The 21,456-nt window shown below is 38.2% G+C and overlaps 1 protein-coding gene across 1 annotated transcript in view; it reads left to right on the top strand.

The window, feature by feature from the left end:
* The window catches only part of SMARCA5 (SWI/SNF related, matrix associated, actin dependent regulator of chromatin, subfamily a, member 5), a 44,651-nt gene extending 31,798 nt beyond the window's left edge, over positions 1–12,853 (top strand). The window contains exons 18-24 of the mRNA XM_030313004.1: positions 6,313–6,426; positions 6,531–6,653; positions 7,375–7,507; positions 8,094–8,212; positions 8,632–8,844; positions 10,806–10,913; positions 11,590–12,853. Coding sequence (XP_030168864.1) covers positions 6,313–6,426; positions 6,531–6,653; positions 7,375–7,507; positions 8,094–8,212; positions 8,632–8,844; positions 10,806–10,913; positions 11,590–11,655 — 876 coding nt within the window. The 3' untranslated portion in view covers positions 11,656–12,853. The remainder of the gene's footprint in view (positions 1–6,312; positions 6,427–6,530; positions 6,654–7,374; positions 7,508–8,093; positions 8,213–8,631; positions 8,845–10,805; positions 10,914–11,589) is intronic.
* Positions 12,854–21,456: the final 8,603 nt, after the last annotated feature.

The following is a 21,456-nucleotide window of genomic DNA, read 5'->3' as shown; positions in this document are numbered from 1 at the left end:
CATTCATCAGTTGATGGACATTTAGGCTCTTTCCATAATTTGGCTATTGTTGAGAGTGCTGCTATGAACATTGGGGTACAAGTGCCCCTATGCATCAGTACTCCTGTATCCCTTGGGTAAATTCCTAGCAGTGCTATTGCTGGGTCATAGGGTAGGTCTATTTTTAATTTTCTGAGGAACCTCCACACTGCTCTCCAGAGCGGCTGCACCAATTTGCATTCCCACCAACAGTGCAAGAGGGTTCCCGTTTCTCCACATCCTCTCCAGCATCTATAGTCTCCTGATTTGTTCATTTTGGCCACTCTGACTGGCGTGAGGTGATACCTGAGTGTGGTTTTGATTTGTATTTCCCTGATAAGGAGCGACGCTGAACATCTTTTCATGTGCCTGTTGGCCATCCGGATGTCTTCTTTAGAGAAGTGTCTATTCATGTTTTCTGCCCATTTCTTCACTGGGTTATTTGTTTTTCGGGTGTGGAGTTTGGTGAGCTCTTTATAGATTTTAGATACTAGCCCTTTGTCCGATATGTCATTTGCAAATATCTTTTCCCATTCCGTTGGTTGCCTTTTAGTTTTGTTGGTTGTTTCCTTTGCTGTGCAGAAGCTTTTTATCTTCATAAGGTCCCAGTAATTCACTTTTGCTTTTAATTCCCTTGCCTTTGGGGATGTGTCGAGTAAGAGATTGCTACGGCTGAGGTCAGAGAGGTCTTTTCCTGCTTTCTCCTCTAAGGTTTTGATGGTTTCCTGTCTCACATTTAGGTCCTTTATCCATTTTGAGTTTATTTTTGTAAATGGTGTGAGAAAGTGGTCTAGTTTCAACCTTCTGCATGTTGCTGTCCAGTTCTCCCAGCACCATTTGTTAAAGAGGCTGTCTTTTTTCCATTGGATGTTCTTTCCTGCTTTGTCAAAGATGAGTTGGCCATACGTTTGTGGGTCTAGTTCTGGGGTTTCTATTCTATTCCATTGGTCTGTGTGTCTGTTTTTGTGCCAATACCATGCTGTCTTGATGATGACAGCTTTGTAGTAGAGGCTAAAGTCTGGGATTGTGATGCCTCCTGCTTTGGTCTTCTTCTTCAAAATTCCTTTGGCTATTCGGGGCCTTTTGTGGTTCCATATGAATTTTAGGATTGCTTGTTCTAGTTTCGAGAAGAATGCTGGTGCAATTTTGATTGGGATTGCATTGAATGTGTAGGTAGCTTTGGGTAGTATTGACATTTTGACAATATTTATTTTTCCAATCCATGAGCAGGGAATGTCTTTCCATTTCTTTAAATCTTCTTCAATTACCTTCATAAGCTTTCTATAGTTTTCAGCATACAGATCCTTTACATCTTTGGTTAGATTTATTCCTAGGTATTTTATGCTTCTTGGTGCAATTGTGAATGGGATCATTTTCTTTATGTGTCTTTCTGTTGCTTCATTGTTAGTGTATAAGAATGCAATTGATTTCTGTACATTGATTTTGTATCCTGCAACTTTGCTGAATTTATGTATCAGTTCTAGCAGACTTTTGGTGGAGTCTATCGGATTTTCCATGTATAATATCATGTCATCTGCAAAAAGCGAAAGCTTGACTTCATCTTTGCCAATTTTGATGCCTTTGATTTCCTTTTGTTGTCTGATTGCTGATGCTAGAACTTCCAGCACTATGTTAAACAACAGCGGTGAGAGTGGGCATCCCTGTCGTGTTCCTGATCTCAGGGAAAAAGCTCTCAGTTTTTCCCCGTTGAGGATGACGTTAGCTGTGGGCTTTTCATAAATGGCTTTTATGATCTTTACGTATGTTCCTTCTATCCCGACTTTCTCAAGGGTTTTTATTAAGAAAGGGTGCTGGATTTTGTCAAAGGCCTTTTCTGCATCGATTGACAGGATCATATGGTTCTTCTCTTTTTTTTTGTTAATGTGATGTATCACGTTGATTGATTTGTGAATGTTGAACCAGCCCTGCATCCCAGGAATGAATCCCACTTGATCATGGTGAATAATTCTTTTTATATGCTGTTGAATTCGATTTGCTAGTATCTTGTTGAGAATTTTTGCATCCATATTCATCAGGGATATTGGCCTGTAGTTCTCTTTTTTTACTGGGTCTCTGTCTGGTTTAGGAATCAAAGTAATACTGGCTTCATAGAATGAGTCTGGAAGTTTTCCTTCCCTTTCTATTTCTTGGAATAGCTTGAGAAGGATAGGTATTATCTCTGCTTTAAATGTCTGGTAGAACTCCCCTGGGAAGCCATCTGGTCCTGGACTCTTACTTGTTGGGAGATTTTTGATAACCGATTCAATTTCTTCGCTGGTTATGGGTCTGTTCAAGCTTTCTATTTCCTCCTGATTGAGTTTTGGAAGAGTGTGGGTGTTCAGGAATTTGTCCATTTCTTCCAGGTTGTCCAATTTGTTGGCATATAATTTTTCATAGTATTCCCTGATAATTGTTTGTATCTCTGAGGGATTGGTTGTAATAATTCCATTTTCATTCATGATTTTATCTATTTGGGTCATCTCCCTTTTCTTTTTGAGAAGCCTGGCTAGAGGTTTGTCAATTTTGTTTATTTTTTCAAAAAACCAACTCTTGGTTTCGTTGATCTGCTCTACAGTTTTTTTAGATTCTATATTGTTTATTTCTGCTCTGATCTTTATTATTTCTTTTCTTCTGCTGGGTTTAGGCTGCCTTTGCTGTTCTGCTTCTATTTCCTTTAGGTGTGCTGTTAGATTTTGTATTTGGGATTTTTCTTGTTTCTTGAGATAGGCCTGGATTGCAATGTATTTTCCTCTCAGGACTGCCTTCGCTGTGTCCCAAAGCGTTTGGATTGTTGTATTTTCATTTTCGTTTGTTTCCATATATTTTTTGATTTCTTCTCAAATTGCCTGGTTGACCCACTCATTCGTTAGTAGGGTGTTCTTTAACCTCCATGCTTTTGGAGGTTTTCCAAACTTTTTCCTGTGGTTGATTTCAAGCTTCATAGCATTGTGGTCTGAAAGTATGCATGGTATAATTTCAATTCTTGTAAACTTATGAAGGGCTGTTTTGTGACCCAGTATATGATCTATCTTGGAGAATGTTCCATGTGCACTTGAGAAGAAAGTATATTCTGTTGCTTTGGGATGCAGAGTTCTAAATATATCTGTCAAGTCCATCTGATCCAATGTCTCATTCAGGGCCCTTGTTTCTTTATTGACCGTGTGTCTAGATGATCTATCCATTTCTGTAAGTGGGGTGTTAAAGTCCCCAGCAATTACCACATTCTTATCAATAAGGTTGCTTCTGTTTATGAGTAATTGTTTTATATATTTGGGGGCTCCGGTATTCGGCGCATAGACATTTATAATTGTTAGCTCTTCCTGATGGATAGACCCTGTAACTATTATATAATGTCCTTCTTCATCTCTTGTTACAGCCTTTAATTTAAAGTCTAGTTTGTCTGATATAAGTATGGCTACTCCAGCTTTCTTTTGGCTTCCAGTAGCATGATAAATAGTTCTCCATCCCCTCACTCTGAATCTAAAGGTGTCCTCAGGTCTAAAATGAGTCTCTTGTAGACAGCAAATAGATGGGTCTTGTTTTTTTATCCATTCTGATACCCTATGTCTTTTGGTTGGCGCATTTAATCCATTTACATTCAGTGTTATTATAGAAAGATACGGGTTTAGAGTCATTGTGATGTCTGTATGTTTTATGCTTGTAGTGATGTCTCTGGTACTTTGTCTCACAGGGTCCCCCTTAGGATCTCTTGTAGGGCTGGTTTAGTGGTGACAAATTCCTTCAGTTTTTGTTTGTTTGGGAAGACCTTTATCTCTCCTTCTATTCTAAATGACAGACTTGCTGGATAAAGGATTCTCGGCTGCATATTTTTTCTATCTAGCACCCTGAAAATCTCGTGCCAATTCTTTCTGGCCTGCCAAGTTTCAAAAGAGAGATCAGTCACGAGTCTTATCGGTCTCCCTTTATATGTGAGGGCACGTTTACCCCTTGCTGCTTTCAGAATTTTCTCTTTATCCTTGTATTTTGCCAGTTTCACTATGATATGTCGTGCAGAAGATCGATTCAAGTTACGTCTGAAGGGAGTTCTCTGTGCCTCTTGGATTTCAATGCCTTTTTCCTTCCCCAGTTCAGGGAAGTTCTCAGCTATTATTTCTTCAAGTACCCCTTCAGCACCTTTCCCTCTCTCTTCCTCCTTTGGGATACCAATTATGCGTATATTATTTCTTTTTAGTGTATCACTTAGTTCTCTAATTTTCCCCTCATACTCCTGGATTTTTTTTATCTCTCTTTTTCTCAGCTTCCTCTTTTTCCATAACTTTATCTTCTAGTTCACCTATTCTCTCCTCTGCCTCTTCTATCTGAGCTGTGGTGGTTTGCATTTTGTTTTGCATTTCATTTAAAGCGTTTTTCAGCTCCTCGTGACTGTTCCTTAGTCCCTTGATCTCTGTAGCAAGAGATTCTCTGCTGTCCTGTATACTGTTTTCCAGCCCAGCGATTAATTTTATGACTATTATTCTAAATTCACTTTCTGTTATATTATTTAAATCCTTTTTGATCAGCTCATTAGCTGTTGTTATTTCCTGGAGATTCTTCTGAGGGGAATTCTTCCGCTTGGTCATTTTGGATAGTCCCTGGTGTGGTGAGGACCTGCAGGGCACTTCCCCTGTGCTGTGGTGTATAACTGGAGTTGGTGGGCGGGGCCGCAGTCAGTCCTGATGTCTGCCCCCAGCCCACCGCTGGGGCCACAGTCAGACTGGTGTGTGCCTTCTCTTCCCCTCTCCTAGGGGCGGGATTCCCTTTGGGGTGGCATGGCCCGTCTGGGCTACTTGCACACTGCCAGGCTTGTGATGCTGGGGATCTGGCGTATTAGCTGGGGTGGGAAGGCAAGGTGCACGGCGGCAGGGGGGGCAGGCTTAGCTCGCTTCTCCTTAGGTGATCCACTTCAGGAGGGGCCCTGTGGCAGCCGGAGGGAGTCAGATCCGCTGCCGGAGGTTTGGCTCCGCAGAAGCACAGAGTTGGGTGTTTGCGCGGAGCGAGCAATTTCCCTGGCCGGAACCGGTTCCCTTTGGGATTTTGGCTGGGGGATGGGCGGGGGAGATGGTGCTGGCGAGCGCCTTTGTTCCCCGCCAAACTGAGCTCTGTCGTCCGGGGGCTCCGCAGCTCACCCTCCCTTTGTCCTCCAGCCTTCCCGCTTTCCGAGCAGAGCTGTTAACTTATGACCTCCCAGACGCTAAGTCGCGCTTGCTGTCGGAACACAGTCCGTCAGGCCCCTCCGCTTTTGCAAGCCGGACTCGGGGGCTCTGCTTGGCTGGCGAGCCGCCCCTCCGCCCCGGCTCCCTCCCGCCAGTCCGTGGAGCGCGCACTGCCTCGCCGCCCTTCCTACCCTCTTCCGTGGGCCTCTCGTCTGCACTTGGGTCCGGTGACTCTGTTCTGCTAATTCTCTGGCGGTTTTCTGGGTTATTTAGGCAGATGTAGGTGGAATCTAAGTGATCAGCAGGACGCGCGGTGAGCCCAGCGTCCTCCTACGCCGCCATCTTCCTGTCTCTCCTTCTTCAGTTTTTGTTAAAAAATCTTCTAAAAATTAGTTGTGAATGTATGCATTTAAAATTTGATTAATGTTCTAAAAATAGAACTACCCTATGACCCAGCACTTGCACTACTAGGCATTTATCCAAGGGATATAGGTGTGCTCTTTCGAAGGGATACATGCACCCCCATGTTTATAGCAGCACTATCAACAATAGCCAAAGTTTGGAAAGAGCCCAGATGTCCATCGATGGATGAATGGATAAAGAAGGTGTGGTATATATATACAATGGAGTATTACCCGGCAATCAAAAAGAATGAAATCTTGCCATTTGCAACTACATGGATGGAACTGGAGGGTATTATGCTAAGTGAAATTAGTCAGAGAAAGACAAAAATCATATGACTTCATTCATATGAGGACTTTAAGAGACAAAATAGATGAATGTAAGGGAAGGGAAACAAAAATTATGCAAAAACAGGGAGAGGGACAAAACAGAAGAGACTCATAAATGTGGAGAACAAACTGAGGGTTACGGGAGGGGTTGTGGAAGGGGGGATAGGCTAAATGGGTAAGGGGCCCTAAGGAATCTACTCCTGAAATCGTTGCACTGTATGCTAACTAATTTGGATGTAAACTTTTAAAAATAAAAAGTAAAATTAAAAAGAAAAATAAAAAATTTGATTAATGTTCAGTGTTAATAATCGATCAGTTGCTTAGAGAATTGGCTGTCACAGTGTATGGAAACAGGAAGGTTACCATTAATTAAAACAGGTTTTTTAAATGAACAATGTTTTTGTCTTTAGGCTCCTCGACCTCCGAAACAACCTAACGTTCAGGATTTCCAGTTCTTTCCTCCACGTTTATTTGAATTATTGGAAAAAGAAATTCTGTATTACAGAAAAACTATTGGGTACAAGGTAATGGGAGTAACACTTTGTTCATAACTAATCTGGTTTGTTTTTAACAAATGGTATATAGCAGTATTTTTTTTCATGGTTGGATTATTATTTTTTTTTTTTAGGTGCCTCGAAATCCTGACCTACCAAATGCAGCACAGGCACAAAAAGAAGAACAGCTTAAGATTGATGAAGCTGAACCCCTTAATGATGAAGAGTTAGAGGAAAAAGAGAAGCTTCTAACACAGGTATAGTCTTCAATCAACATAAAACTTAGTAACTATCATTTTGTAAGATACTGTGTTTAGGTTGTGTTGGGGTATACAAAGTACAAGTCTTCTTTAAAAAATGGAGTAATTGGAGATGATAAAGCATGCTACATTTTGATTGTTATGAGTTGTTGAGGTAGTTTAGAAGAGGAGAGATTTGCACCAGCCTTGGTAGAGTGGATAACCTTTTGATCACCTTTCTTTCAGTATTCTCATTTCCTTTTCCTGTGAATCTTGCACACTGGTATTAAGTTACTATTCTCAAATACAAGTTTCTACTTAACAACCGTTAGGGTTTAATCAGGGTCTTTCAGAATCTGGCCTTACTGTAGTATCTGGCCTACTTTTGAAGCTCTGTTTTTCTTCTATTTTCCCACTTGTTATGTCTTTGCTCTTTGCTATATGTTTTTCATTCCTTTTTGCAAAGTCCTGCTAATCCTCAGCACTCAGCAAAAAGGTCACCTTTGCATGCAGCATTCCTTACTCTCTTCCACTCAGATTTAATTGCTTGGTTATCTAAGCAATATATGACATATTGCTAAAAACGCACATCTGTGTGTATGAAAAGTTACCACTTTAAAAACTTAAAAACAAGGAGTAGTTGAAAATTTACCAGTTTTTCTTAAGTGTTACAGAAAAGTGTAGTAGCATCTTATCCATGTTCAGTGTGTGTTAATATTTTGTTTCTGCTGCTTTGAAGGGATTTACCAATTGGAATAAGAGAGATTTTAACCAGTTTATCAAAGCTAATGAGAAGTGGGGTCGTGATGATATTGAAAATATTGCAAGAGAAGTAGAAGGAAAAACTCCAGAAGAAGTTATTGAATATTCAGGTAATTTTCTTCTTATTTTAATAGATACAAGAATGTTCTCAGGTTCTTTGGAGAGCTATTGGGGAGGTTTAGTTTTTTTGTGTTTTTAAAAAATCAAGTTAGGTCTTTTAAAAAATCAATTTAGAAAATGTTCTTTAAAAAAAAAAAACATACTTTTATTTTTTACCCTAGTGAACTGGCTATAGCCAAGAAAATAATAGGGTACTGAATACACTGAATAATTGTGCTTTCATTTTATTTTTCTCTGTAATGACTCAAGTATTATATGCCTCTGTTTCCTGAAGTCACTTGGATTGTCATATCAATAGGTCTGGTTGTGCTGTGATGAGTCTGCTTAGGATTCAATAATAGAAATTTAAGAGTTGGGAGATACTTAAATCATCCAGCTCATCTTTTTTTCTTTTTTTTTTTTTTTTACAGTTAAGAAAATTAAATAATTGACTTATTTACTTTGTAGTATTAGATACGAGAGAAATGGAAATATTTCTTAATCCTTAGCAAGTTAAATAAATGAGAGCATTTGTGAGAAATTATTTATATCTTCCCCCTTCTTCCACCTGTCCCATCTGTCCAACTTTTTTACCAGCTGTATTCTGGGAAAGATGCAATGAACTCCAGGACATAGAGAAGATTATGGCTCAGATTGAAAGGGGAGAGGCAAGAATTCAAAGAAGAATTAGTATCAAAAAAGCACTTGACACGAAGGTACTTTGTGTATTAATAAATCTGGCAGTCAGTAATATAACTTCTCCCTGAGAATATGCGAGTTAAAGTAACTTTTTAAAAGGAAATGAAATGATGGTTTCAAATGTAAATTTTCTTCAAAGAACAACATTCAAATGAAATCTCAACAGAATTTACCTTAGTACGTCAGTTGATGGATCTTGGTCAGCAACCCTATGATTTAGCTCTTTCCTACATAGTATCAAAGTCTCAGCCTATATTTCTCTTTAGAATAATAAAGACTATAAGGTTGTTTCACAACAAAGGTTATATAACGTAGTTGAGGTGCTTTGGATAGAAAATTCTGATTTGGAACATAACATTTTTAGCTAATTTTACTAATGCTGATTTGAAATATGTATTATACAGGATTTATATAATATAAAATTTAACTTTGATAGATTGGACGGTACAAAGCACCTTTTCATCAGCTGAGAATATCGTATGGTACTAACAAAGGAAAAAACTATACTGAAGAAGAGGATCGTTTTCTAATCTGTATGCTTCACAAACTTGGATTCGACAAAGAAAACGTTTATGATGAATTACGACAGTGTATTCGCAACTCTCCTCAGTTCAGATTTGACTGGTTTTTGAAGTCCAGAACTGCAATGGTGAGTGCTTGGGCCTTTTTGTGTAACGTAGCAAACCATTCAGAGTAAGTATTGCTTAATAGGTAAAATTGTGGTTTCATTCCATCTTTGGAGTACATTTTAGTTACAGTATTGTAAGTATTAGAGGTTAAATCAGATCATGAGAAAACAGTTATCTATAGTTAAAAAGCTGTTATGGAGGGGCGCCTGGGTGGCTCAGTCAGTTGAGCATCTGACTTCAGCTCCGGTCATGTGATTTGTGGTTTGTGAGTTCAAGCCCCGTGTCAGGCTCTGTGCTGACAGCTCAGAGCCTGGAGCCTGTTTCAGATTCTGTGTCCCCCTCTCTCTCTGCCCCACCCCTGCTTGTGCTCTGTCTTTCAAAAATGAATAAACATTAAAAAAAATTAAACTGTTATCATGGATAACTTAAAAAATTTCCTGGTTCTGTCCTTTAGTATCCCATATCTTGTAACATCACCACGTCTGATAAGCTCTGGTTTTTGATATTATTAATTTTAGTCAGGTTCTAAATGGGAAGCATCACCATCAGTTCCACCTTTTGAATGTGATGATCATAATTTAAAACTTGAATTGTTTAGAAAATTTTGGTTTTCTAAATGAACATTTTTTTTAATTTTTTTAAAATTTGCATCCAAATTAGCATATAGTGCAACAGTGATTTCAAGAGTAGATTCCCTAGTACCCATTTAGCCCCCCTCCCACAACCCCTGTAGTAACCCTGTTTGTTCTCCATATTTATGAGTCTCTTCTGTTTTGTCCCCCTTCCCTGTTTTTATATTTTTCTTTCCCTTATGTTCATTTGTTTTGTCTCTTAAAGTCCTCATATGAGTGAAGTCATATGATTTTTGTCTTTCTCTAATTTCACTTAGCATAATACCCTCCAGTTCCATCCACGTGGTTGCAAATGGCAAGATTTCATCCCTTTTGATTGCTGAGTAATACTCCATTGTGTGTATGTATATATACATATACATACATATATACCACATCTTTATCCATTCATCCATTGATGGACATTTGGGCTCTTTCCATACTTTGGCTGTTGTTGATAGTGCTGCTATAAACATGGGGGTGCATGTGTCCCTTCAAAACAGCACACTTGTATCCCATGGATAAATGCCCAGTAGTGCAACTGCTGGGTCGTAGGGTAGTCCTATTTTTAGTTTTTTGAGGAACCTCCATACTGTTTTCGGGTGCACCAGCTTGCATTCCCATAAATGAACACATTTCTATAAAGAAAGAACTTGTACTTAGGCCTCTGCCCATTTGGATATTGAGTCTGGATTATTTTAAAAAGCTGTTTTTGATAAGCAAGTTCCTAAAGTTATAATTCAGGAAAGTTGGGCTTCAGTGAGTTAATTCCTCTTTTTATTGTGCATTTTACTGCTTCTGAGCTTTTAACTTCCATCTTGTTTTATTTAGGATGAAAATGCTAAAAATGTTCTGTAGTTTTAGGTTTGGGATATACAAGGATAAGCAAAGTTTAAACATCTTTCATAGTAAGGTTTCTCTTAGCGTATTTATGTTGTCACTCTTTAAGATGGAGGATGGTGCACAGTCTTTTCGTGTTTGACCTCTGGAGGGTTATTTTTCACTAAGGGCGTCTCTTGTGTATCTTTGTTTGGGAAATGTTGCATTATAAATGCATTATAAATATAATTAAAGAGTGATTCAGCTGCTGTTAGGTCTGTTTTATACATTTTATCTATGGGGGGTGTATAAATGATTTTATATTACATTAAAACATTACAATTTTCTTTTTATTTTAGGGAGTGGGGGGAGAGGGAGAAAGAATCTCAAGCAGGTTCCATGCTAAGCATAGAGCCCGACCCTGAGCTGAAATCAAGAGTTGGACACTCGAGCCACTCAGGCACCCCAAAACATTATAGCTTTATAACTTGGGTATCATGAAAACAATGGAAAATACATGTTTACCATATAAATTTATTTTTACAATTCAGGAACTCCAGAGGAGGTGTAACACCTTAATTACCTTGATTGAAAGAGAAAACATGGAACTAGAAGAAAAAGAGAAGGCAGAGAAAAAGAAGAGAGGACCAAAACCTTCTGTAAGTATTCATGAATATGTAAATAACATTCTTAGAAGACTTTTCTTTGTAAGAATTTGAACATTACTTAGCTATCATTGAGGTGTTAGTCTTTTTTTTTTTTTTTTAAATAAGCTGCTTTATGCATTCTGTGGGGAATCGGATGGTAGTTCATAATTTGGGCATTCATGAAAACCTAGGAAGGCATGTCCTGTGAATGCCAGGAGCTTACAGTTGACATTGAGGAATACAAGTTACAATTTTAGAATATGTAAACTTCCAAGATTTGGCTTATTGTCCCAGTGATATCTTAGCAATGTGAATACAGATATTTTAAGAGAAAAAAATGTCATATTTTTATTTAGATTTAATAATTTAAAAAGTCATGAATAAATGAATGCCTCTAATGTCCTTGGTATTTATGTAACTTCATAAAGTAGTACTGCTTTCTTTTGGTAGGGCATGTTATACTGGTTTGATGTGTTGACTCACTATTGCTTATTGTAAATCATTTCATTAGCAATAAAATTTGTGTTAGTAAAGTGAGTAGATAAGACTATTTGGAGTATTAAGATTATAATAGGTGAGAAAGTCTAAATACATATTACTATGTAGCAGTTATTAACAAAGTAAAAATAGTCTAGGTTTTACCTTTATTGTCTTGTGCTGAAAAAGCAATCCTTCTGTTCATTTGTAGACACAGAAACGTAAAATGGATGGAGCACCTGATGGTCGAGGAAGAAAAAAGAAGCTGAAACTATGAATACATATTTGTTTCATAATCACTAACTTTAAACCAGTAGTTCGTTAATTTACGGGTCTTCATAAGATGTACTGTACAATGCTCAATTGTTATGTCATTCAAAGACATCAGGTTCATCTGTTTACTGAGCTAGAAACATAGTATGTAGTTTCACTTTTTTAAATGCAACAGCTGTGCTGAAATTTTTTTTATCATTAACACTTGAAGTAATAAAACAGGCTTCATTTATTAATAAATGTTTCATTTGATTTATTTTTCTATTATAGTTTCATTTGTGAAGATTGTGACTTTTTGTTTATCAGCTATGATTTCTACACTCAAAGCTTAAAAAAAGAAGCTTAAAAAAACAAGCAAACAACTAAAATTGCAGATAACAAACATTTGTCCCTTTGGTCTTAGTTGTGTAATTGTTTTCATTCACTTTGCCTTTGCAGAAATTTGGGTATCTTTGTAGTGCTATATGGAGTCTCATCTGGGAAGATTATGTAAATTGCATTCTCCTTGATTATTATATGGGTAGAATGGAAAAAAAAAGGCAAGACAAATTATCCTTAAATTCTATGCATATTTCTGTTATGCTTTGTGTCTGTAGTTGGTTCTGAGGTGTGAATATGCCCTATTCTGTTGGAAGACTGGCCTTTTAGTTGTATAGCCAAAGACATTTAGTATTTTCTGGTTCTGTAATGTGTTATTGTACCATTTTGTAAAAGGAATATTATTTTTACTGTTTGGTAAATGTTTTGACATACTACCTTCTTGAAGCAGCCACAACTTAGAAAGAATGTCAAAACTAAGGTGATAGTTTTTTTTAAAAAGACCCAGCCAAAATAAGGTATGAATTTGTCATACTGTTAAATTGAAATCGGTAACAAAGTGTGTCCCCTTCCAGTTTACCTTTTTTGAGTTTTTAGAGTGAAAATTTTATATTTTAAAATAATTTCTAAGTGTGAATGGCAAGATTGAGTATAATACCAGTGTTTATTTTCTCTGAACAGACTTGATAAACTGGAGACCCTGAAGCAGGATTTACCCAAATTGTAGTGTCAGGATTTTAGCTGTACCAGAGGCCTTTATGTGCTACACATAATTTGTATAAAGTTTTATATGTGCAAATTGGGTACATAAACAGTTCTCCATTTTTCTAAGGGAATGCAATAAATGTAGCATCGTGAATAAATATAACTTTTATAATCCTTAAGTGGTCTTTTCTTTCCATTTCTTCAATTTTCTCATTTTTTACCTTTTTTCCTTAGGACATTATCTCTTTCCTTTAGATTTCTTCTAAAATTCCTATCACTTGTCATCTGCCCATACATGGAGATTTTTATTTTCAGTGTTGATTTTTTAAAGTGTTACTAATACTGCTCACTTTTCCAAAATGTGGAATTGTTGCTATCGGTGTCCAGCAAAATTCAGTGTCTAAGGCTGTAATTTGAGTTTGTGTTCCCCTCCAGATTGACCTCATTTTAACTTTGGGTTCTGAAAACAGTTTTGGGTCTTATGTACACAAAATTTGAGGAATGATCGCCCTTTTCATGAAACAAGTCACCATTAAGCATGGGAGCCTCATTTTTGAAGAAATACTTAGAAAAATATAAGGCTAAAGGTAACTGTTGAAAGTCACCAAAGACAAGTTTTCAAGAGGAAGAGAAACAGCCTAATAGCATCTGGTGCTAATGGGTTAGGGATGGGAAGAAGTAAACTGTGTGTGATAGAAGACAAACAGCAATATATATTGACTAGTTTTTGGTATCTACCAACCAAATAATTGACTTACCAATTTAGTGGCTTCAAATCTTTGTCAAGTAGAATTACACCTTTTAAGCACTACAAAAATAATTATGAAGATTTTATATATATATGTATATTAAAATTCTGTATGTTTATAATTTTATATATAAAGATCTGCATGTCCTAAAGAGTGGTAGATGGGTTTAGTTCTACCATTTTAAAAAAGGAATATTTAAAAATTTCCTAAGGAGCTGCCAGCCCTTAACACTTCTGTTAGTGTTTTAGTGGGCCAATTCAGTGGGCAGTCTCAAGCTGAAAAGATTTGAAGAGGTTGAATCAAGTGCCGAATGATGGACTTGCTCATAGAACATGGTTTGACCTGATTCCCAAAGACCATTTTCAAGGAAGGAGCAGCTTTTTATAAATATAGTGTAACCTATTTCAGTATACAGGCCTACCTCAGAGATACTGGGGATTCAGTTCCAGACCACTGCAATAAAGTGAATGTTGTAGTAAAGTGAGTCAAATGACTATTTTGGTTTCCTAGTGCATACATTTACAATGTAGTATAATAGCATTGTGTTTAAAAAAGCAACGCACATGCCTTAATATGTGGTTGCTAAAAATGCTATCATCTAAGCTTTCAGCAAGTTGTAATCTTTTTGCTAGTGGAGGGTCTTGCTTTGATGTTGGTGGCGGTGGTAGTTCAAGGTCAGGATGGCTGTGGCAATTTCTTATAATAATGAAGTTTGCCACATCAACTCTCCGTCCAATGAAAGATTAGCAGGCAGTGCTGTTAGCATTTTATCCACATTAGAACCTCTTTCAAAATTAGAGTCCATCTTAAACTCTGCTGCTGTGCATCAACTAAGTTTATGGAATATTTCTAAGTCTGTTGTCATTTCAAGTCTTCACAGCATCATCACCAGGGATAGATTCTATCTCAAGAAACCACTGTCTTTGTTCATAAGAGGCGACTCCTCATCCGTTGAGATTTTATTAGGAGATGGCAGCAGTTTAGTCACATTTTTAGATTCCACTTATGTCTTGACACCCTTCAAAAATTATTCCAGAGGGTTCTAATCACCTTCTTCCCAACTCCTGTTCATGTGGATACTTTGACCCCTTCCCATTAATCATGAATGTTTTCAATGGCATCTAAAATGGTGAATTCTTTCCAGAAGGTTTTCAGTGTACTTTGCCCAGATCAGTAAGAGGAATCACTATGCCAACCTTATGAAGTGCATTTCTTAAATTAGAAGACTTGAAAGTCGAAATGACTCCTTGATCCATGGGCTGTAAAATCGATGCTGTGTTAGACATGAAAATAATATGCATCTTGTCTATCTCTGTTAGAGTTCTTGGGTGGACCAGATGCATTCAACATTGTCAAATAAGTAGTAATATTTTGAAAGGAACTTTTTTCTGAGCAGTAGGTCTCATCAGTATTCAGTAAACCATGTTGTAAACAGATGTACTGTCATCCAGGCTTTGTTCTTCCACTTATAGAGCACAGAGCACAGGCAGAGTACATTTAGCATTATTCCAAAGGGCCCTAGGATTTTCAGAATGGTCGGTGAGCACCAGTTTCAACCGAGAGTCACCAGCTGCATGAGTCCCTAACAAGAAAGCCTGGAGAGAGGTGCAGAACAGCCAAGTTAGGGAGCAGTCAGACCACATGTAACATTTATCCATTAATTTTGCCCTCTTACATGGTCATGGTTTATGGAACCCCAAACAATTACAGTAACATCAAAGATCCCAGGTCGCCATAACAATTATAATTAAGTTTAAAATACAAACCTTCAATTTGTAAAAAAAACAAAAAACAAAACAAAAAACCCACAGTATCTGCAAAGTGCAACAAAATGAGATATGGCTGCTGTATCTGAATCCAAAATACTGGTGTATATAGGCCCCACACTTAAGATTTATGGCAGTCAAGTTTTATGCCACATCCCAATGCTTAAGATTGGGTGGTCACTGATCACTGAATTTGCAGAAACAGCTGGGGTAGCATTCTAATGTCCTCACCACGTACACTTCTCTTCCTGAAACCACTTTTCTGCTTAAGTCTCAGGCATCGCTCAGCATTGCAAGTTTCACCTGAGGGGGGGGGGGGGGGAGTATCACCCTGAGTCTGATGTATTTTGAAAATTGATATCACAGTAATCTTTAGACTTAACAGTAATAGGTAAAGGAGATTGTTAGAAATGTAGAATCTAAAGCCTCAGGCCAGACAGGCTGAACTAGACTCTGCATTTTAGTAAGATATTCAAAGGTGATTCATATGCACAGAAAAATTTGAAAAGCCACTGCCGTAAAACAGATTTTGCCAAAGCAAAATAAAACCTCAATAGCCGTTTAATAATACCTTTATATTAACATGACATCAAGGTAACATGGATTTTTTTTTTTTTTTTTAGTTTAGGAGAGGAAAATCATTCAATACTATAAAAAAGGCTTTTATCTTAAATTTGGGGGATGCAGATAATTTTACTGGGTGCCCCTCTGGTGAGTTTCAATATGCTAGCATTTAAGTCATTACATCCCAAATACGTTAGGAGAGTGGAGTTTTACCCCATTGTATAGGGTCTGAGGACCAGCAGCAGTAGCAGCAGCCGGGAGCTTGTTAAAAATAGATTCTCAGATCATATTCTAATCTACTAAATTGGAATCTCTGTGGGTGGGGCCCTGAAATTTAAGTCTTAAACCCATCAGTTTCAGGCATACTGCAGTTTGAGACATACTGTATTAGTACATCTCCATATACCCGTTGGTTATCGTTTCCCTTTCCTTTAAATGGAATTATTGGATTTGTGATTGTGACTTGGTCTTAAACTAATAAATCTAGTCATAAGACTAAAAGAATAGTGCTGAGCATGTCGATAATTCAATGAATGACACCTGAGCAACCTCATTCTTATAATGAATCCAAGGCACTGGTTTGGTGGTTAAAGAACGAGTCTTGCTGACAATGATTTTGGATGGATTGGGTCCTCTCACAGGAAGGACAGTTTTTAACAACAAAAAAAAGTAATTCCCAGCATATCTGCTGTATATTCTTTTCAGACTCACTTTTTAAATGGTTACTCTGGTTTGAAGTCAGAAAAGCAGTTTCCCATGTTGATGTACAGACAACCAGATCGGCTTCCCAGATACGGTCAAGCTCAACTTGGCAGAGAAGGGTCTTCAAAATTCATTGGACAGTTTGGACTTCTGAGGAGTCACCATAACTATATAATGGAGTTATGGTCTGATTACTGTTAAAGTTGCTTACAGATGGGTTGTTTCTCACCTGAGGCATATGTCTCAGAAGAAGGGAAGTCCATTGATCTAAAAAAAAAAAAAAAAAAAAAAAATCCATGTTATCTGGATGTTAATATAAAGGTGTCTGTTAAACAGTAATAAGAGACAAAATGCACCCTCTAAAATGGACATGGTACTGCTTTGAGTATCCATACTTATAGTTTCCACATCCATTTGCTCTCATGAGCCTTGTCATCTGGGAACTAGTTTGAAGACCACTTATTTAGAATCGTTCAGGGTGATATGTTGAATATTAATTTTCCTATTTTTATCCTGAGATTGGGTCAGGAACTCAGGATTGGCTCTTCCACTGTTTCAAGGTTTTGCCCCCAGCAAAGAAGAATATGGACTGATGATACTCCAAACTCTTCTTTCCAAATGCTGTTTGCATGCCCTCTTGATCAGACAGTGTAAATTGTGTGGATATGTCCCTATCTCCCAGTTGTCACCTTTGAAGGAAACAAAAATCTGCTTTAGGGAGTTTACAAAGTAGGAGAAGTGATAGGGACAGGGGAAATTGGAGGCTACTGTTGAAATGTGAGTTGCTGGACATATATACCTGAAAGAGGGCAGCAGAGGACTGGCTGAAAACAGATCCTGGCCATTCCCCTAAAGGAAGTGCTTCCTTGTGGCTTGTGGCTGAGTATTAAAATTCACATTGCCAAGTTTTCTGACTTGGATCTCTGGATGAGCTTTATCTTAGAAGATGACAGGAGATAATTTGGTATTAGCTTTTAAACGCTAATATTCAAAAGTAAATTGTCCATAAATTTCTTTCTGAATAAAGTGTAAATTTTTTATTTCAAGAATCACCATGAAATAAAGCTCATGAAACTGGGCTCAGCATATCTAATTGGCTAGGTATGCCCCCCTTTTCCCTAAGGTACTAGATTACTGACAGAGTAAATGTTAATAAATATACAAAAATCACATACCAGGATATTGGTCCTGTAGAGTATGGAGGGTAAGTCAGCCACAGAGCCATACTTATGTCCTAGAATATTTGGGGACACATTAATCTGTTTCTGTACACAGGAACACCTTCTCAATGTTGCAATGCTGAACTGGGTCCACTGTTAGATCAATGAACCTGAAAGAAAATATGCAAGTCTAATGTCATGTTGACCATAGGGGAAAAAGTCAGATCAGATGAGAGTTGTGTGCTAAAGTGTTTTCCTGAGTTTGGCATTTAGATTTTCTTTTTTAGATGCAAAGCTAGTGATTGCAAGTGTTGAAGAATGGAAAAGATCATAAAGACCTGAAGGAGACACTTTCCAGATTTTGTCAGGAACAGCCAATACATCAGATGATGAATATAAGGTGCTCCAGGAACTTCCTAATAAAGCTGAAATATATAAAAGTTATTGAGATAGAGGATAGCATTACTCTCTCAAAGTTTTTAACAATAGATTACTTATCCTGAAGAAATGAGGAATTTTTAAGATTACTGAAAGTGATATCCTTGTGCCTAAGTTCATACTAAGATTTTACCAACAGATGATAAAATTTAGGATTCCTGGCCAATGGTAGCACACTCATGCATGCAGCTTCTGTGGTATTTTAAATCATAAACAGTATCAGGTTTCATTGCTTATGACAATTCTGATAGCTAGTAGTAGCCACTTGGAGATTTGGGGGTTTCAGCAGGACAGGGAGAATACGATTAACATGTTTGTCTTAAGTTGGGAAAGAGAATGATGTCGCGTTGTTACAAGGGCCATTTATTTGCTACCATTAGGCTAGAGATTGTGGACTTACGTATACTAACTATGAACATAATTCTAAATTGTACCTTAGATATAGAAGGGCCTTCACATTCAGAAAAGATCACATCAGTTTCTTCCTCAAAACTCATGGACCCATCCGATAGTCAAAGCTCCTTTTTGGAGAAAAGGAACATCTGGGTATTGAGACCAAATTAGCTGCAACTGGGTCACTGACCTAATGGGTAGGAGAAAAAGAGACAGTTACGTAATGAAACCCAAATAATTTAAAATAGAGTTATGATTTATAAGTCTAAAATGATGAAGCAATATATTCTCTCATACATAAGGCTTGCCAAGCAACACCATGAAAGTGATAGATCCCACAATACTGTGGTTTAAAGACATGATTAACATCACTATGTTAAGTGTCTGAGAATTCTTAGTTTAAGTTATAAAGAATAGTTATGTATTATAGATTAATGTAGATCAGAGAATATAACTTCTTAAGTTCTTCCTAGTGAGTGCTAGTATTCCAATTGATCTAGGATTTGCAGAGCATCTAAGAAGGTCAAAGAGACTTTTCTAGTCATTGGAGACAACAGGAAGGAAGACCATACACATGTTTGGTATAGTATTTTGGAAAGTGTGGATCTGAACTCCATTTAATATGTAAATGCATTAAAAGCTAGGCTTTGGGAATAACTGAGCAACGGACACAACCTCCCATGGAGTTTGTATTAATCCTGGGGAGACAAATGATTTATTTAAGAGTTTCTTGGGGCACCTGGGTGGCTCAGTAGGTTAAGCATCTGACTCACCTCAGGTCATGACCTTGCAGTTTGCAAGTTTGAGCCCTGCGTTGGGCTCTGTGCTGACAGCTCAGAACCTGGAGCCTGCTTTGGATTCTGTGTCTCCTGCTCACGCTGCCCCTTCCCTGTTCATGTTCTGTTTCTCAAAAAAAAAAAAAAAAAAAAAAAAAATTAAAGAAGTTTCTCAATCTCAATTCTATTGACATTTTGGGCCAGATAAGTTTATTGCAGAGACTGTCCTGTGCACTGTAGGATGTTTAGAAGCATCTCTGGCCTCCACCCCCTAGATGCCAGTAATGTTCTCCCTGTTGTGATAACCAAAATGTCTCCAGATATTGCCAAATGTCCTCTGGCAAGTAAAATCATTCCTGATTGAGAACCACTGATATATAAACACTTTCATGAAGTGGTAAATTCTGTGAAGAAAAATAAAGCAGGATTTAAAAGACTAGGGAAAAACGGAGGATCGACAAGGGCTCTTCTAGACAGGATGTTTTCTGAGGAGGCTCCATTTAAGCAGAGACATGAAGGGAGGGAGGGAGCTTTGTGCAAATAACCAGGTGAAGTCTGCAGACAAAACAGCAAGTGTAAAGACTGAGGTCAGCAAGAGAAACAGCAAGCTAGACCTTTACGGCTAAAAAGAAATAAGCCAGGGGGAGGGCAGAGTTTAGGCTGCAGGTTTGGGGACTAGATAGTATAGAGTCTTGTAGGATATGGTGGAAGATTATGTTTTTATTCTGAGTGATATGAAAAACAATGGGAGAAGTTTGAGTAGAAGACCAGTATGAATTATCTGTGGTTCTCGAACCAAATTTTTTTTTTAGGTAATTTTGAATAATTTTTAAGACTAAGTTATTCTAAAATAAGTAGAGAAGAGTATAATTTGTATTTTCTCAAAAAACATATTTACACATTCTCAAATTGCTAAGATTACTGCAAAGCCTTAAATATTAAAATGGTGATTAAGGAAACCTTATTTATTGTTTAATGGTATATCTAGCAAAATAAAGTGTTGGTAGCTACTATAAATTATAAGATATTATCTTGGAAACTTTTTGAAATAAGTATATAACCCATAATACATTCAGTTTATGTAAGTGCTTGTAGCTACTATAAATTATAAAATATGGTCTTGGAAACCCTTTGACATAAACGGAATGTATTCTCGGTTATACACTTTTAAAAGTAAACCAGGAAGAGCCAAGATGGCAGAAGAGCATGGAAGTTTTTTTGGGGTCTCACGTCCCTGAAATACAGCCAGATCAACACTAAACCATGCTGTACACCTAGAAAACTGATTTGAGGGTTAACACAACAATCTGCACAACCAGAACCATAGAACTCAGCAGATATGTAGTGTGGAGAGGTGAACTGGGGGAGAGAGAAGCTGCAGAGGGCAGGGAGCTATTTTTGTACGCAGAGAGAGGATGGAGATGGTGGTGGGGGGGGCAGGGGAGGCAGAGAATATAGGAACCCCCCCCACAAAAAAAAGCAGCTGGAGAGAAAGTGAAAAAATGAAACAGCCACAGGGACTGAACTAAAAAGGGAGAAAGGAGAGGATTTAAATTCCATTAAGACACTATAAACAGGGGGAACACAGTCTGAAACTCCACAGCTTGATCTGGAGGTGCCCTGGTGAGAAGGGCAAATCCTGGAGCAGAGTGAAGTCTGGGGGTCTTCAGGCAACATGGGGAGAGGCAGTTCCCTTGCTGGGAGGACATCTGGTAGAAGCTGTGTGGCTTCCCCATAGGCACAGGCCCCAGTGGACCCGGAAGAACAACCACATTCGCTGGTGCTGGAACAAGGTCATTGGGGGTGAAGCCTGGTGCTAGATGTGTGTTGTGGTTTTCCATAATTCCTGAAACACTGCTGCTACACGATTGTGTGCTTTTTCTGGGGTGGGCTGGCATCCAGACACAGTCTCTGGGCATTGGCAGCAGCATGGTCTTGCAAACATTCCTGGGTGCGGCCAGCACCCAGCCACTGTCAGTGAGACCCTCCTGCAGAGGGGCAGAATGGGTTAAAACCACAGTCCCTCAGAAATAAGGGGTCAGAAAACACAGCCACACCTGAGATAAAACTCAGGAGGGAGGTGCTGCTTAAGGCTTGGTCATGGACAGGGTAAAGGCAGGGAGTGGAGGCAAGCTGAAGACAAAGAACAGGTGTGTGATTGCTGATAGGGGAGAACAGAGTTCCAATACTAGAGATTGGATAGCTGGGTGACGCCATTTTCACCGCTCCCGTGC

This window comes from Lynx canadensis, chromosome B1, assembly GCF_007474595.2.
Source record: "Lynx canadensis isolate LIC74 chromosome B1, mLynCan4.pri.v2, whole genome shotgun sequence".
Lineage (NCBI taxonomy): Eukaryota > Metazoa > Chordata > Mammalia > Carnivora > Felidae > Lynx > Lynx canadensis.
The sequence above is the reverse complement of the archived record's forward strand: the minus strand, read 5'-3'. Positions and strand labels throughout refer to the sequence as shown.